This window comes from Condylura cristata, unplaced genomic scaffold (genome assembly GCF_000260355.1).
Source record: "Condylura cristata isolate star-nosed mole 26May11 unplaced genomic scaffold, ConCri1.0 scaffold00001, whole genome shotgun sequence".
In the NCBI taxonomy this organism is placed as follows: Eukaryota; Metazoa; Chordata; class Mammalia; order Eulipotyphla; family Talpidae; genus Condylura; species Condylura cristata.
This window is the reverse complement of record NW_004567102.1, coordinates 35,832,459-35,847,007: the sequence shown is the minus strand read 5'-3', so window position 1 is coordinate 35,847,007 and position 14,549 is coordinate 35,832,459. Positions and strand designations below refer to the sequence as shown.

The 14,549-nt window shown below is 44.4% G+C and overlaps 1 protein-coding gene across 1 annotated transcript in view; it reads right to left on the bottom strand.

Moving 5' to 3' along the window:
• Positions 1 to 1,625: 1,625 nt before the first annotated feature.
• Positions 1,626 to 14,549, bottom strand: part of NT5E (5'-nucleotidase, ecto (CD73)) — a 47,829-nt gene continuing 34,905 nt past the window's right edge. The window contains exons 4-9 of the mRNA XM_004673661.2: positions 10,892 to 11,089; positions 9,790 to 9,944; positions 6,708 to 6,813; positions 5,569 to 5,718; positions 3,842 to 4,042; positions 1,626 to 2,061 (exon numbers count right to left, since the gene is read on the bottom strand). Coding sequence (XP_004673718.1) covers positions 1,904 to 2,061; positions 3,842 to 4,042; positions 5,569 to 5,718; positions 6,708 to 6,813; positions 9,790 to 9,944; positions 10,892 to 11,089 — 968 coding nt within the window. The 3' untranslated portion in view covers positions 1,626 to 1,903. The remainder of the gene's footprint in view (positions 2,062 to 3,841; positions 4,043 to 5,568; positions 5,719 to 6,707; positions 6,814 to 9,789; positions 9,945 to 10,891; positions 11,090 to 14,549) is intronic.

The following is a 14,549-nucleotide window of genomic DNA, read 5'->3' as shown; positions in this document are numbered from 1 at the left end:
TACACTATTGTACTAGCCTAGCATAAAAGAATATATCTGAAGTGCATCTTTCCCTAATTTCCTCTTAAAATCTTACTGACATTTGTTTACTTTCTGGTATTCTGAATATGCATAGAATGAAGGCCTTATTTTACTGCAACATCCTTTATCCAAAGTCATGAAATTTAAATGTATATTATGTATCAAGGACACTTGGTATTTGTAAACACCAAGAGACAGACATACCCCCTTTGCTAACTACTAGCCGCCGTTCAACTATTTTTAAGGTAAAGGTGCCCATTGATGTTTTGAATCATGCTCAGCATGCTCACATGCTTATCAACCTTAAGCAAGTATTTGTTTTTTTGAGTATAAATTATTTTACCAGTCTGATATTTCCTGAGCTTCCACTCAGGTACCCATTCCTAGTGAGTTTTCTGTCCTGGAGAATGAGTTTGAGTGATTGTTCAGATTTGGAGGCAGAAGCTGACTTCAGTTGTGTTTCCCTTCTAGATTTCCCATAAATGGTGGTAGTGGTAATGGATGAGAGAGAGAGAGAGTGTTGGAGGGGCAGAGGGTTGGGAGAAGGAGAATGTGTGCCTAAAAAGAAATGCAGTGCTGGCATGTGGCTAGGGAGGGACTAGTAGAGGTTTAGAATTGCATCTTGTGATAGAAACTCATGACATCCTCATATTAAAAGAAGGAAACAGCATAGAACTGAAGGTATCTCTTAAAATTATTACTTAGTTTTTGCCTGAGAGTACTGGGCTGTAAGCCAGAGGTGTTGGGGGTGGGGAGACAGAGACAGAGTGGGGAGGAGAATAGGTGGATCTACTGAAATACACTGCTGAGGGGAGGAGTGGGAAGGTCAGGAGAGGTCTGCTGCACCATGTGGGTCAGCTCTTACCAGGGGTCAAACTGAGACCACAGTGGCGATAGTGCTGATACTTAACCTATAGGCCACAAGGGAGGCCCCTTAAAATTTATTATTATATAGCTAATACCATGCATCTGGCACTGTACTGCCACTTCTCAGCAAATAGTTGTTTTGAAAATCTAAATGTCCTTTAGCTCCTTCCTTTATCTAATGTAAATCAGGCCAGGATTTTTATTTTTGCTTCTCCAAACCCCTGTCTGCTTTTTGCAGCTTTTCTTTCCCATTATCTGCTGAGCCACTTGTCTCCTGACTCATCAAAGGCACATGGTGATGAAAGAGAATGTGTAATCTATTAAACTCCCTAGAACAGTAGGAGCAAAAAAAAAAAAAAAAATACATATAGCCCAGAAATAAAGCAGAGACTTGCATCCATGAGTTTGGAGTCATTGATTGTTTAGAGAGATCATTAAATATCATTTCAAACAGCAACTAGATATAGTTGAAAGAGTGCTGGATTCCAGGCCAGAAGACACAGGTGCAGATATTAGACCTGTCACTTTTAGCTATATGGCCTTGAACAAGTCAACTCTTTTTGAACTTAAGTTTCCTCATCTGACAAATGAGAAAAACACGTCTTGCCCACCAAAGTTATGGGAATCAAGCAAGATAACAGCTTAAAACTCCCTGTAAAAAATAAAACTCTATGTAAGTAATACATTGCTGGTGGATAAGAACTATAAAGAGAAAAACAATTTTTATGATTTAAAATTATTATCAAAGTTTTTATTGAAATGTACACATGTAAACAAAAGATGGCTGGCTCTTTTCTGGGGGTGGGAGAACCCATTTTCATTTCTTTCCCTGTTTGTTCACGTAAGTTGCTGATCCTGGGAGTGTGTCAATGTCTTCATTTACAACCATCTAAGTTGAGCTTCTAGGAGCTGAGGATGACCTAAGCCATCACAAGGCCAGTTCCTGAAAGGCAGACTTAAATCTCACTTGTAAAATGAAGTCCCACAGGTTAATGGCAAAGATACATTTTGGCTACTAGTAAACAATGCTCATTACCAAAAATGCAAGAAATACTAGAGAGAGGTTTCCATGGCAACGACTTCCTGCAGAAAACTTGATCCGACCTTCAACTGCTGGATAAACGACTTTCATTTTTGAGATGTATCCAGAAACTACATTGATATCTTGATCACCTAGAAAAATACATACACACTATTTTAACTGCAGAAAAAATAATTATCAATGAACAGTAAGAGGGGAAGAGACCAAATCAATGTAAGGTCCTTTGTAGCTGTATGAGTGAATATACTCCCCTCACAAGCAGGGTTAATGTGTCACAGAAGGTAAGAATAGCAGTGATCCTAAGCACAAAGAATCTGATTGCTTCATATTCTATGTTAAGTGTGCCAGTTGGCCTACATTGGACATCATTGGGAGGAACAAAGTAGTCTCAGTTCTGAGGTGACTCAAGAAAGAGTTCATTGACCTCACAACCCTAAGCAAGGGTATTAAAGGATCAAGTGCAGTTACGTGATTGTCTGATATTTCCATATGACTGATGGCAAGACAATGGATTTCTGAAAGAGAGGAGAGAGAACTAGTAGTTGTCTATAACTACACCAAAGCCACAGGGACCTGATGGGATTTTATTGTTAAAAAGTCTCCCAGTAGTTCTTGGCTCTGAGTATACATTAAAATCACTGGAAGTGACATTTGTGCCAACACGATTGTATTAGAATCTCTTAAAAGTTGGGGCCAAGGCATGCATTTAATTTAAAATGCTTCCCAAGTGATTCTAATATATAGTCAGGTTGAGAGCCCTTAGGCCCAAGTTCCAGTCTTCTGTGTGAGCTGTGCCTCTCCAACACCTGTTAGCCTGAGCTTGGGTGCTACACAACCATCAGTCTCTGTCCTGTCCCCTATCACAGAATGGGCAGAAGCAGTCAGCCCCTGTCCTCCCATGGACATCTGCCTCCTTTGCCTGGCTCTGCGCTCTACCCTCCTGGGAATAAGCAGTTAAAGGAAGAGGGCCATCATGGTCAGGCTGAGGAGGAACCTGTCTCAGCTCTCTCTTGGGTTTGCAGAGGACATGCTGCATGTCTAGTAAGCATGCTGGTTTCTGGAGCCCTGGAGAAGAGGAAGGTGTAGTGTGTTGTGTCAGCAAATTTTATGCACTTTAAGTGGTTCTCAATTTTATTTTTAAAAGTGAGGCTTGGGTATAATAGACCTTTATCACTGCTGAAATCATTGACTAGGATCAATTATGGTTGGTTCTATAGATTTTTTTACAGCCAGGAACTATGCTAAGTGAAATAAGGCAGGAGATAAGTATCAGTTGACTTTATTTGTATATGGGATCTAGAGGAACCAAATAAGGGGTCAGACAATGACTTTGAAAGTTGGCCATAGATCTGAGGCATTCAGAGGGGGCAGAGGGAAGGGCGTCGATGGGGTAGGGAGGCAGAGCATAAGGAGCTATGGTGATGGATTATGGATGCTTTGGTGATAGAAATATGGTGACTGTACTTGAAAGGACTGATCATATACTGTCCAAAAATGAGCAGTGATGGAAGAAAAAGAAAAATAATTTAATTTATAAAGGAAAAAAATTGTTACACTCCTAGCTGAACTAGTTACACTAAAAATTTCTTCAAGAAAGTTTAGATCATTTAATATGGTAGTCTTCATGTCCAATCCAAGAGATGTGATTTCACAATTTCAGTAACTGTATATATGTACTTAAATGAGTTTCAAAAACACTGTGACCCCAAAATATTTCCTCCTTGGACTTGGATGGATGGATGGGTGTGTGTTGGAAGGAGCAACAAAGCATTGGGGAGTCAGCCACAGCCACGTGGGCTGCAGGTGGGCTCTGGCTTTGCCTTGCTGCCACTACAAGCAGCTCCTCTCTTCTGCCTACTTCTGTGGACCTCACGTACCTTTGGGACAGGGAGAAAAGAGAAATGTGCTCACCAGAGTCATGCTTTATTACTTCATCTCTTATCATGTAGAATCCATCTCCACCACTGGCAAGAAAACTTGGGAGGACCACATTATACAGTTTGTCCATCTGGAGAGGTTTATACATGGGCACTCGACATTGGGTGCAAAGAACATCCAATTTGATCACTCTGTCCCCAGGATTTCGGGAAAGATCATAAACCACGTGAATTCCTAGAATAGAAATGAATCCATATTTTTTCACTGGAACCAAAGGAACAATTTCTGTTTCCTAAGAAAGGGATTTGGGCCAAGTCTGGAACTGGAGCACTGGGCTTGGTTTTTGTTTAGTTTAAACCTGAGTAAAATAGCATCAAGAGAATAGAGGTACAGGGCCCTTTCTGGGGTGAGAGTTAAAGCACAGCACTATGAAGCAATTATAGCTACTACAACATTACCCCCCGTTGGGGGGAGAGTGACCCATATGGAGCAGCAGACCATGCCTGACCCACTGCTCCCCTCAGCAGTATGTTTCAGTATAGCTGCCTGTTCTGCTCTCCACTGTCTCTGGTGAATCTCACTGCCCCTGCATCTCTGACCCCAATTCTGTATGCATTAATAAATAAATCTTTAAAAAAAAGGAGAGAATAGAGGTACATTGTAGCTACCCTCTTGATTTAGGTATATGCTTGGGTTCCTCTGGGAAGTCTGAGAACAAATCACTGGGAAGAAAACTGGCCTGGCACCTAATGGGGTAGGGGTCACTCTATCTTTTAGAAATCTTGAACAGCTGGTCCATTGTCTTGGTTCAGTGACTTTGAAAGATGAGAAATAGAGAAGTATAGAACACTTGTTAAAATTTTGAAGTCTACTAAATGGTAATGATCTGGGTCTGTGTTTCTTGATAAAACACACCCACATCCTCCAAAGTGCTATAGTTCCTTCAGAGTACTCCTGGAAAAAGTATAAAATGTCTGCGTTTATCCAACAGGCAGCAAACCGGGCCTCTCTGCCTTGTGTGGGCCCTCAGTCGTAACAGTGGAGAGGGAGGCCCAGCAAGTTGATGGTGCCTATCAGTGGGACTGTGGTCTAAAGTGAAAAGGTATGACCAAATGTGGTTTCAAAGTCAAATAAGAGTACTGCAATAAGGGCTTACTGTATACTGGAGTTAGTTGTTGCCAAAAGTATTCTGGAAGCCCTGTGATTTGGGAACCATATATTTTCATTTAATTTTTCACTGCCATCCATGAGGCAGGTTTTCTTGCTGTGCTTAGAGAGGTGGAAGATGTGCCCCAGGTCCCAGCAGAACCAGAGCCAGGTACTCCAGGGGGCCTATACGGCAGGCCACCCCCTCAGAAATCTTTTGTTAATACTGATTGGGCACTTTATTCCTTTGAACCTCTGCCTGGTTGTAGGCAATTATGAATAGATTTTTTTTTTATAAGGAATACTGAATGTTTAAACAGCTAAGATTTAAACAGAAGTGAAATGAAATCTCAAGGCAGTTGACCTGCTTAGAGCTTGGAGTTTGGCTCCTAAAAGCGAATCCAGTTGAAGTCCAAACCAGACTCAGCAAGTACTGCTCATTGCCAGGATCTGGGGCTTTCACCTGACCTCATCTTGGAGGTCTGATTGAAAGGTTATACATTGCTGTTAGTGGGGAGAAATGTCAAACCAGCCTGGCCACAGAGGGGAAGGCCTGGTCTGGGGAACATAGCCTACCGGCAGGAAATCCCACCTCACCGTGGATAGTGACTTACCCCCAACCTGCAGGAACTCTCCACTGGACTGGCCGTATCTGTACACGCTGTGCTCAAAGGCCTTCTTCAGGGTGGAGCCTTTTAACTGGACTAGGTCAAAGGTGCCTCCAAAGGGTAGCACAGCAGCCAGGTTCTCCCAGGTAATTGTGCCTGATGGTGGTCACAGATGAGGCAAGAAGGAAAACAGCTTGAGAACAAGCTTGCCCCAAGAGCAGTTTCCCTTAGGATGGGAGGAGAGGGGCGGGAGACGCAGGGACTTAGGGAACTTTTAGGACAGCGTCAGCTGTGATCCATAGTTTCTCACACTCAGGAGGGAATGGATTCAAGCAGTCTCTGCCACTGGGAAAGATGGCAGGAACTTAGAAAAAGCTATAGTTCCAAATCAAGGGTTCTCTGCCTTGGATGTCCTGGCCTGAGACTGGATCTGCAGTGGGTGTCCAGCATTGCTCAGTCCCTCCAGCGTGTCCCTGCCTGTTCCTGTTGTCATTATGAAATGAAGCTAGGCTTATGCTTAGACTGGTGCTTTAGTGGTGAGTATGTTGTGGTAACACACATCTGAGGAGGTGTACTTGCACTTCTGAGTCATATATACAGTGTTGTAGATCCAGTTACTTCAATAAAATGACATGAAACAAAACCAGAACAACAACAACAAAATGACTTGCTTTGCCACTGTACCATGGAAGACCACACGAATGCTTGAATATCTGTCTGCTTGTTTGGTTTGTTTTATCATGATATAACTCTGGATATGTGTGAATGCAGCAAAATAATTTAATCCACTGGTTGATTTTTCCAGTACAGGAGATTGACATTATTTGTCTTTCTCTTTCCAGATACCAATGTGGAGGCTGTCAAATTTTGCATAAATCAGCACCAATCAGTATTTAGTTCTATGAGTTAGAAGTTTAGATCAAGCTTAGGTTCTACTAACCCAAGCTGTTTTCTCCCTGTGCAAACATGTAAGAGAACAGCCAAGTTAAGTGTGCCCTTGGGGATGGGCACTGACAGCAGTTAGCCCAAATGGAAAGAACTGACATGACGGTGTGTGGCTGGAGATGAGCTAGGTGGCTAGGCGGCCCACTGGTGTGTCAAAGGGGGCAAGGCTGATCTTGGGACCCCCAGCCCTGGCAGCACACCGTTGTTTCGCTCGTCAATGGGAGACCGAATGGCGCCTCCGTTTAAAATGCACATGGACACGTGGTTCCAGGATAGTTCATCTGTATGTCTAAGGTTGTTGTTAATCTGCAACGAATAGCACAAATTTATATTAGTTATGATGCTGGGTCTTCTTCCTTTGGACCAGTTTCAGGAAGCTGGTTAGTTCTACTGAGGAAAGAGCTGCTTCCCCCCCCTCCTGTGTTCCTAGAGATTTCTCAAGAAAACTCTGGAACAACATGGGTTTTTACTGCACAGGCCCACTTAGATTCAGGTTTTTTTCAGTGTTCCCTCTTCCTCCACCTGCTGAGCCTACTCATCAACATGAAATTGATGAGAATGAAGACGTTTATGATGATCCAGTTACGAAGGTCTTATCATTTTCTTTTCTCTAGCTTACTTTGTTCTAGGAATACAGCATATCATACAGATAACATACTAAATATGTGTTAACTGTTTGTGTTATGGATGTGGCTTCCGTCAGCATTGTACTATTACTAAATTTTGGGGAAGTCAAAATGTATACAAGGATTTCTGGTTACACAGATTGGTGGGGGGATAAGTTATCCTATCTTCCTACCACCAGCATTGTCCACGTGTCAGCTGCACTTAGAACTAGATCATGACTGTAACCAGTCCTCTGTCAGATTCTTAGAAGCAAGTAGCTCTGAGCTTCCTCTCTTAAGATGCCTGTGCTGGGCCCTCCCTGGTGGGGCAGCGGGTTAAAACACAGCACAAAGAAGCTTAAGCCACTTCCGCATGAGTCTGCCTGCCCCAGAGGTGACCACATGGCGTGGCAGACCTCTCCTGACCCGCCCGCTGCTCCCCTCAGCAGTGTACTCTGTCGATCTGCCTGTTCTGCTCCCCGCTCTGTCTCTGATGAATTCTCTCACCCTCCGCATCACACCCTGGCCTGTACCCCAGTTCTGTACGAATAAATAAATAATTTTTTTTTTTTTTAAAGATCTCTGTGCTTCCAGAGAAGTGGGCTCTCAGATGGGCTCTCTGCCGTGTGGATCGGCCTGCCCTGTGGTGCTGCTGCTCTTCCATGGTCTTTCCTCAGGCAGCCTGAAAACATTTCAACTCCCATTCTCAGGCCAACAAGAATCCTGGCCTCCACATCTAGGTCCCTAACTGATTTCCATGTTGGCAATTTTGAGAAGCAGCTTTCTGAAACTGAGGAGCATCAAGGTCACTAAATGCAAATATGTATTTAGTTACAAGAAATAACTACTTTCCATATGGAAAAAAGAAAGTGCAAAAGCAAGGTCTTTTACACTCGCCCAGTCTCTTAAGAGAGATTAGCCTTGCTAACCATCTGGGGTCTTTCTTTCCGGTTATATATTGGTTTCACTTTAACTATGTCTCTCATTGATTGCAGGGGGCCAGGGAGCCAGGCTTGTCTGGCATTAGAAGCATGAAAATTGTGGCTGTTTCCTAGGTTCCATGCCAAGCAGCAAGAAATGGTCCCTTGTGTGTGGGCTTTGAGGCTGTGGGAGAGACGAGTCTGATGGAGACACCTTGGCACAGCATGGACACCTGCCCTGTCGGTGGGCAACCAAATGGCACCTCCACTTAAAAGGCGCATGGACTTCTGGTTCCAGGACCACAGCTACTTTGCAGACAAGTGGGCACACAGGCAATTTTCAGGGATGAACTTACTCCACTGTAGGATCTACTATTCTCAAAATAACTGTATGTTGTCATTTCTTACTTGGGGAGGAGGTTCCAGTCACACAAGTCCAGCCTCTGTGGAGCTAAGAGTACAGGTCAGTGCAAACTCTCTGGTCCATACAAATGTGTTTTATGTACTATGTCTATCTCTAGAGTAGCAGAGTTTGTGTTTTCACATCATTTTATAAAAAGAAGCAACATCCACAATTCAGGCACCTAAGATAAACACCTTAAACTCATCAGTTCCTGTAAAGCAATCAAGCGATGGTCAGCTGACCTACTTTGGACCCCGTCCTAAGGAACTCAGTATGAATCCATGTCTAGATTTTGTGTGGTTATGGATTTAAAAAAAAATATTTTTAACAGGTACTATTGGGGTACCCCCACTGGGTATTGTCACCATTGTGTACTCACCACCAATTTACCCATATTTCACCACCACAGAACACTTTGCTTCCTTTCTTCTTTGTTCTCCTTCCCCCATTCCTTCCCCTCTACTGATGTCTCTTTTGGTCTATATCAACTATCAAGGATTAGTTTTTCAGCCTGTCTTTTCATCTATTTAGCTACTTTATATTGCACATATTAGTGACACCATTTAGTATTTCTTTTTCTCCTGACTTATCCTCTTACGCGCTATCCATGTAGGAACAAATGGCATGAATTTATCTTCTGACTGCTGAGTAGTATTCCCTTGTGTGTATGTATCCCATCTTCTTGATCCACTCCTTGTTCTTGGGTGCTTAGGTTTTTCCTGAGTGTAGCTATAGTAAGTAGTGCTACAATAAACATAGGAATGCAGATTTCCTTTCAAACTAGTGTCCTTAAGTTTTTTTGATAGGTGCTGAGGATTAGCATTACTGGGTTGAGTGGTAAACCCATTTTTAATGTCTTGAGACATCCCATACTGCTTTCTATAATGGGTATGGAGCTGCTTCTTCTTCTTCTTCTTTTTTTTTTTTTTTTATAAATATAATAGTTTGTTTTTACATCATTTTGTACATTTTTTTTTCATCTCAATTGTAATCCCCATGGGTTTCCCATCACCGAGTCACCCATGTGCCATCACCATAGTCCTGTGCACTTCCCTCCCCCCCAACACCGTTTGATCCCATTCCCCACTCCACCCCCACAAAATGTCTCTGGTACATGACTGTTCATTATTCTTATTATTTTCTCGCCTGGTCCATTATACTCCTGCTATGAGTGAAACCATTCGGTATTTTTCTTTTTCTTTCTGGCTTATCTCACTAAGCATGATCTTTTCCAGCTGGGTAGGGAGCTTTTAAAGACCTTCAAAGGGGCTACCAGTTTGCCCCTCTGCACCTGCCCTAACTCCTCCTGGTAGAGGACTCCACCATCCCTCCTCCACCTGGGTGGGCCGCTCACCATGGCATCGCAGATCAGGTTGCCCATGTTGCATTCTTTGAAGCGGCAGGATTCAGTGGAGCCATCCAAATAGACGATTGTTTTCCCCAATTCTTGAATGGAATAATTATCTAATTTTATCCTCCATTTGTTAATGTCTGCTTTTATGCTTGGATCTAATTGAAAGGGGGAAAAAGGCAGCTTTCTGTTGAAACAGGTATCACACTGCTCCTTCTCCTTTGGAGAAGGAATCAGGCATCACTTAGCTTCTTTGCCATTATATGTACATGTTGGTTTTGATTGTGAAATTTCTCTTAGGAACCTCTATTTTGTTTCCTGGTAGCAAGAAACAGAATGAATCTTAATTTAAAAAGTTATGCTGAGTGGCCTAACACCAGCTAATTATAACTGTGTTAGTCCACCTGAGATGCATTCGTAGTGATGACTGGGAGGCCAGGGCCAGCATAAAGGGCCAACTGAGGCCCCTTGGGCCTCTTTCCAGCTGCAGCGAGGCTGGTTTTGTGACTACAGGCTCCCATGGCAGGTGGCACCTCACCACCCATCTCCCCTCATTCCTGATGGCAAATAGGAAAGGAAGCAGCATAGGCCATGCTTATGTCCACTATGTGAAAATGGGTGATGAAAAACCCATTTTTACTCTAAGTCCCAGACAAGAGTAGGAGAGACCCTCCCTCACTTGATAAATAAACAAGTCCATCAAGACCAGGTGGCTTGCCCCAGGCATAACTGCTCCAGGCAAGGAGGGCAGGAGTGTGCCCTGCTGTACCCAATCAGAACCCCTAGCTTCAATATCAGTGCTCTTCTGTCATGAGTTGAGTGTGGCTTTCCCAGGCTGGGGTCAAGCTTGAAAATGTGCAAGAAGCTTGAAAAAGTGCAAGAAGCCATGACACAGGGTTTGATGCTGGGAGGACTTGAAGAAGGCACTGGGAGTTTCTGGCATTTGGGTCTATTTTTAAATCGCTGTATCTGTGAAAAGGGTGAACTGAATGAAGAAGTTAAATTCTTCAAAAGTATTACAGTCTTGTCCTGAAACATGAACCAGAGGAAGCCATAACAAAAATTCCAGAGTGAGGTGATGGAACATTCCCCAGATTTCACATACCTTCAGGAATGCTGCTGTTGAGAAGAATGGGATTTCCATGTGAAGTGACGACATTTCCCTTTTCATCAAACTCAACCTTTAAGTAGCCTAGGTACTTGCCAAAGGCATAGGCCTGGACCACAGGAACCTGCCTTCCATCGTCAGAGGTGACTATGAACGGGTAGTTCCCAACAGGCACTTCTTTGGAAGGTGGCGTGCCTGAAATGAGAGAGCCAAAGCTGATCAAATCAGCCTTTGTACGTGGCTGGCCGTGGACCAGCAGGCTGCTGGCCAGATGACATTGAATTTTAAATGGATGATTTGCCAGCTGCCGCTCTACATAGCTGGTCTTTCAGAGCCTCGCTGGGCATCTGCCTCTGTTTCTGAATGTCCTTCTGGTACATGAATCCTTCCATTCTCAGCCCCACAGGCCTTTAAGAAGCTCTTCCTAAGTTCAGGGCACTGTGCCTGGTGCTCAGGGAGACGCAGATGCGCCACTGCCAAGACCCCCACATCCTGACCTCTCCCAGCAGCCAGGTGGACTAACCAGGCCACAGCATCTCAGTTCTCACACCTGTAAAATGGGTGAAATCACAAGGCGCACCTCACAGGGCTGCCACATTCCTGTGCACAGGCTGTGCACAATAGATGCTCAGTACACATCTTTCTTGGAGGAGGTGATGGTGACCTCAGAACACAGTCCAAAGCTTAAACTCTTTAGTGCAAGAGAAGAAATGATAGGGCTTGGGCCTCCTGATGGCCTAGGGGTTAAGTCACATGCTGTTACCACTGTGGCCAGAGTCAACCCCCAGCCAGGGAGCTGACCCCAGGGCGCAGCACAACTCTCCTGTCTTACCCGCTGCTCTCCTCAGCAGTGTACTTCGTTGATCTGCCTGTTCTGCTCCCCACTCTGTCTCTGGAGAATCCTCTCACCCTCTGTACCTCTGGCCTACACCCCAGTTCTTCTACACATACATAAAATAAGTCTTTAAAAAAAAGAAATGGCAGGTTGTCCTCAAATGTCATGCTAAACTCTGCACCCCCACAGGTGACTTGCAGAAGCTACCTGCACACTGGGAGGTGATCAGCACACTTCCTGCCCACATCAACCAGATCTCTGCAGGCCAGGTTCTGTTGATACTGTCTCAAAGGGGCCATCAAATGGGGCCACGGGGGAGAGTATGGGAGCTGCTCATGAGGCAGGGGCTGGAGGCCCACCCCTGCCTCCTGGATATAGGCCCCTATGTGGACAGGGAGCACCATCACATGGAGCCCAGAGCTCTGGCCTCTCATCCCTTGACGCAGTTCACTTCTGAAACTGCACTTCCTTCAGGTGCACTGTGGTTCACACTCATCTCCATGGAGACAGTGGCATAGTTTGAAATGTTTGAAATGAGGAGCCAAATACCCCCGACGGCAGTCCTATTATTATTCCCACCGTACAGAGAACACTGCTTGTCACAGACGGTGTGTGAAGGACAGCGGGCTCGAGGCACTGCAGCTGATACTCCAGCTCCCCAGCACAGCTACCAGTGTGCTTCTCACAAAACCTGAAGGAACTGGCTGCAAGTGGTCACACACCCACTCAAATAAGCTCAGAACTACACCTTTGCGCCCCAAGTTGTTTCTGTGCTTCTCTTTTTGCCTAAGACAAACTGGGCTGAATGTATACGCTATTCTCCCTACTTCAAGCTCAATAACCACAGAAAAGAAAACCAGCACGCTACCTGCAGGAAAAAGCTGTCGCCAACCTTAATTTTTTGTTACCTTGCTCCTTCTAGAAATATTTAAAAATATTGGAACTTTATTTTGACAGAAGCCAGCTTGCAGGCCTGTCCCATCTCCTTTGCAATGAACAGATTCAAGGAGCCAGCAGATATTGGCTGTGACCATCATAGATGATGTATTGATAAACAGCAGAGTGAGAGGACAGTGTTGGCCTAACACTGTCATCGTCCTCATAATGTTCTGGCTTTCCTTGGGGAAGCCTCAAATCTGGCCTTTAGAAGGCAAGAGTGAGGCAGTCCCCTTCCACCTTCTCAGCCACTCCGGGGTGGAAGACAATTAGGAGCCAGAGATGCTTGGGAAGATGCAGTTACCACCATGTCCACCAGATGGCACAGCACACTCCATCCAGGAGGAAAAGGCAAATAATCCACTGCAGAAATGACCAGTCTTGCTGTGATTCCCAGCAAACCTGTTTTTTTTTTTTTATTCCCCCAATTGAAGTACAATTGAATAGAATACAAAGAAGACATGTAAGTGGCAGACACATGAAAAGTGGCTCAACATTACTATTCATCAGAGAAATGCAAGTTAGAACCACAATGACGTATCTTCTGACACCTGTCAGAACGGCTATTATCAAAAATAAGCGCTGGTTGGGGAGACGGTGGGGAAAAGGGAACCCTGGTGCACTGCAGGTATAGTCAGTATGGGAAACAGTACAGAGATTCCTCACAAAATTAAAACTGGGACTTATGACCCAGCAATTCCACTTCTGGGTATAGATGCAAAGAAAATGAAAACGCTAATTATAAAGGATATGTCTGATTTCTAAACTTAATTTTTCTGCCTTGCATAGCCATCAAAATTTAAATGGAATGTAAACCTTAGAAGCCTCACTCCCGGGTCCAGCACCTCATCGTATGAGCATCAGTCTGCACATGCGTGCTCAGACCCTAATTCCCATTTGACAGGGACTTTCTCCAGTTCTGGGGAGGGGCTTCATGTTTCTTTTGATAGGGTATAGGACATGTCATTGGCATCTGAGAAGGATTTAACTGGGGACAAAGCACTAAGGCATTAGTTGGTCTACTCTGGCTCATCACTGCCTCTTCCACAGTTGAGGGCTCTTTGCTCCCCCTTCACTCAGCAATTCCAGAAAGCCACTGTCAAAGAAAGCAGTCCAGTTTTCCACACATTCCCCACCATTCCATGGTGCCCGGCCAAAGATGCTTATGCTCAAAATAGATTCTCTCCAATGGAACCACACATCTGTCTTTGGAAACCCGCTTGTCATCTTGGTAGGAGAGAAATTACCCTTCAGAATTCTAGTCCAGCCATTTAGCAGACACATATTCTAGGCCCACACCTGGAGAAGCCATGGGGCTGTGGGCTGGCAAAGAACTGAGTGGGCATTTTCTTGCACAGCGTGGTGCCTTGTGTGGGGAGCAGCCCCTTGGGAGTGTGATGGTCTACAGGGTGGCCTCTCACCACCGGAGAGGACAAATAATGTGACAGAGGTGAAGGAAGCTGCCTCTGAGGTGATTTTCAATGGATTGAAGGAATTATACAAGGTTTTAAAGCAGTCCATACTAGGATTTTCATGTATGTGAAAGTGGCTTAAGAACTTCTAGACTTCTAGAAGCCTGGACTTCTATTTCACATCACAGCTTCTACAAGACTTGAGTTTTTCTTCAATTATTTGGGAGTGCCCAGCCCTACAGACACTGCTTTTATCTGTCTCCTGGCTCCTGTCTCTTCTGGCGGGTCCCAGTCGTGGCCACCAGTAGTTTTGTGCCTAGATAACCATGACAGTCTTTGAACTGGTCTCTGAGGATCTCTTTAAAAATCCAGTCTCCACATGGCAAACTAAATGACCTTTCTAAAACAAATGTGATGATATATTTCCTGGCTTTGAAATAGTTCCTAATGGTCTTAGGAAAACATTACTGTT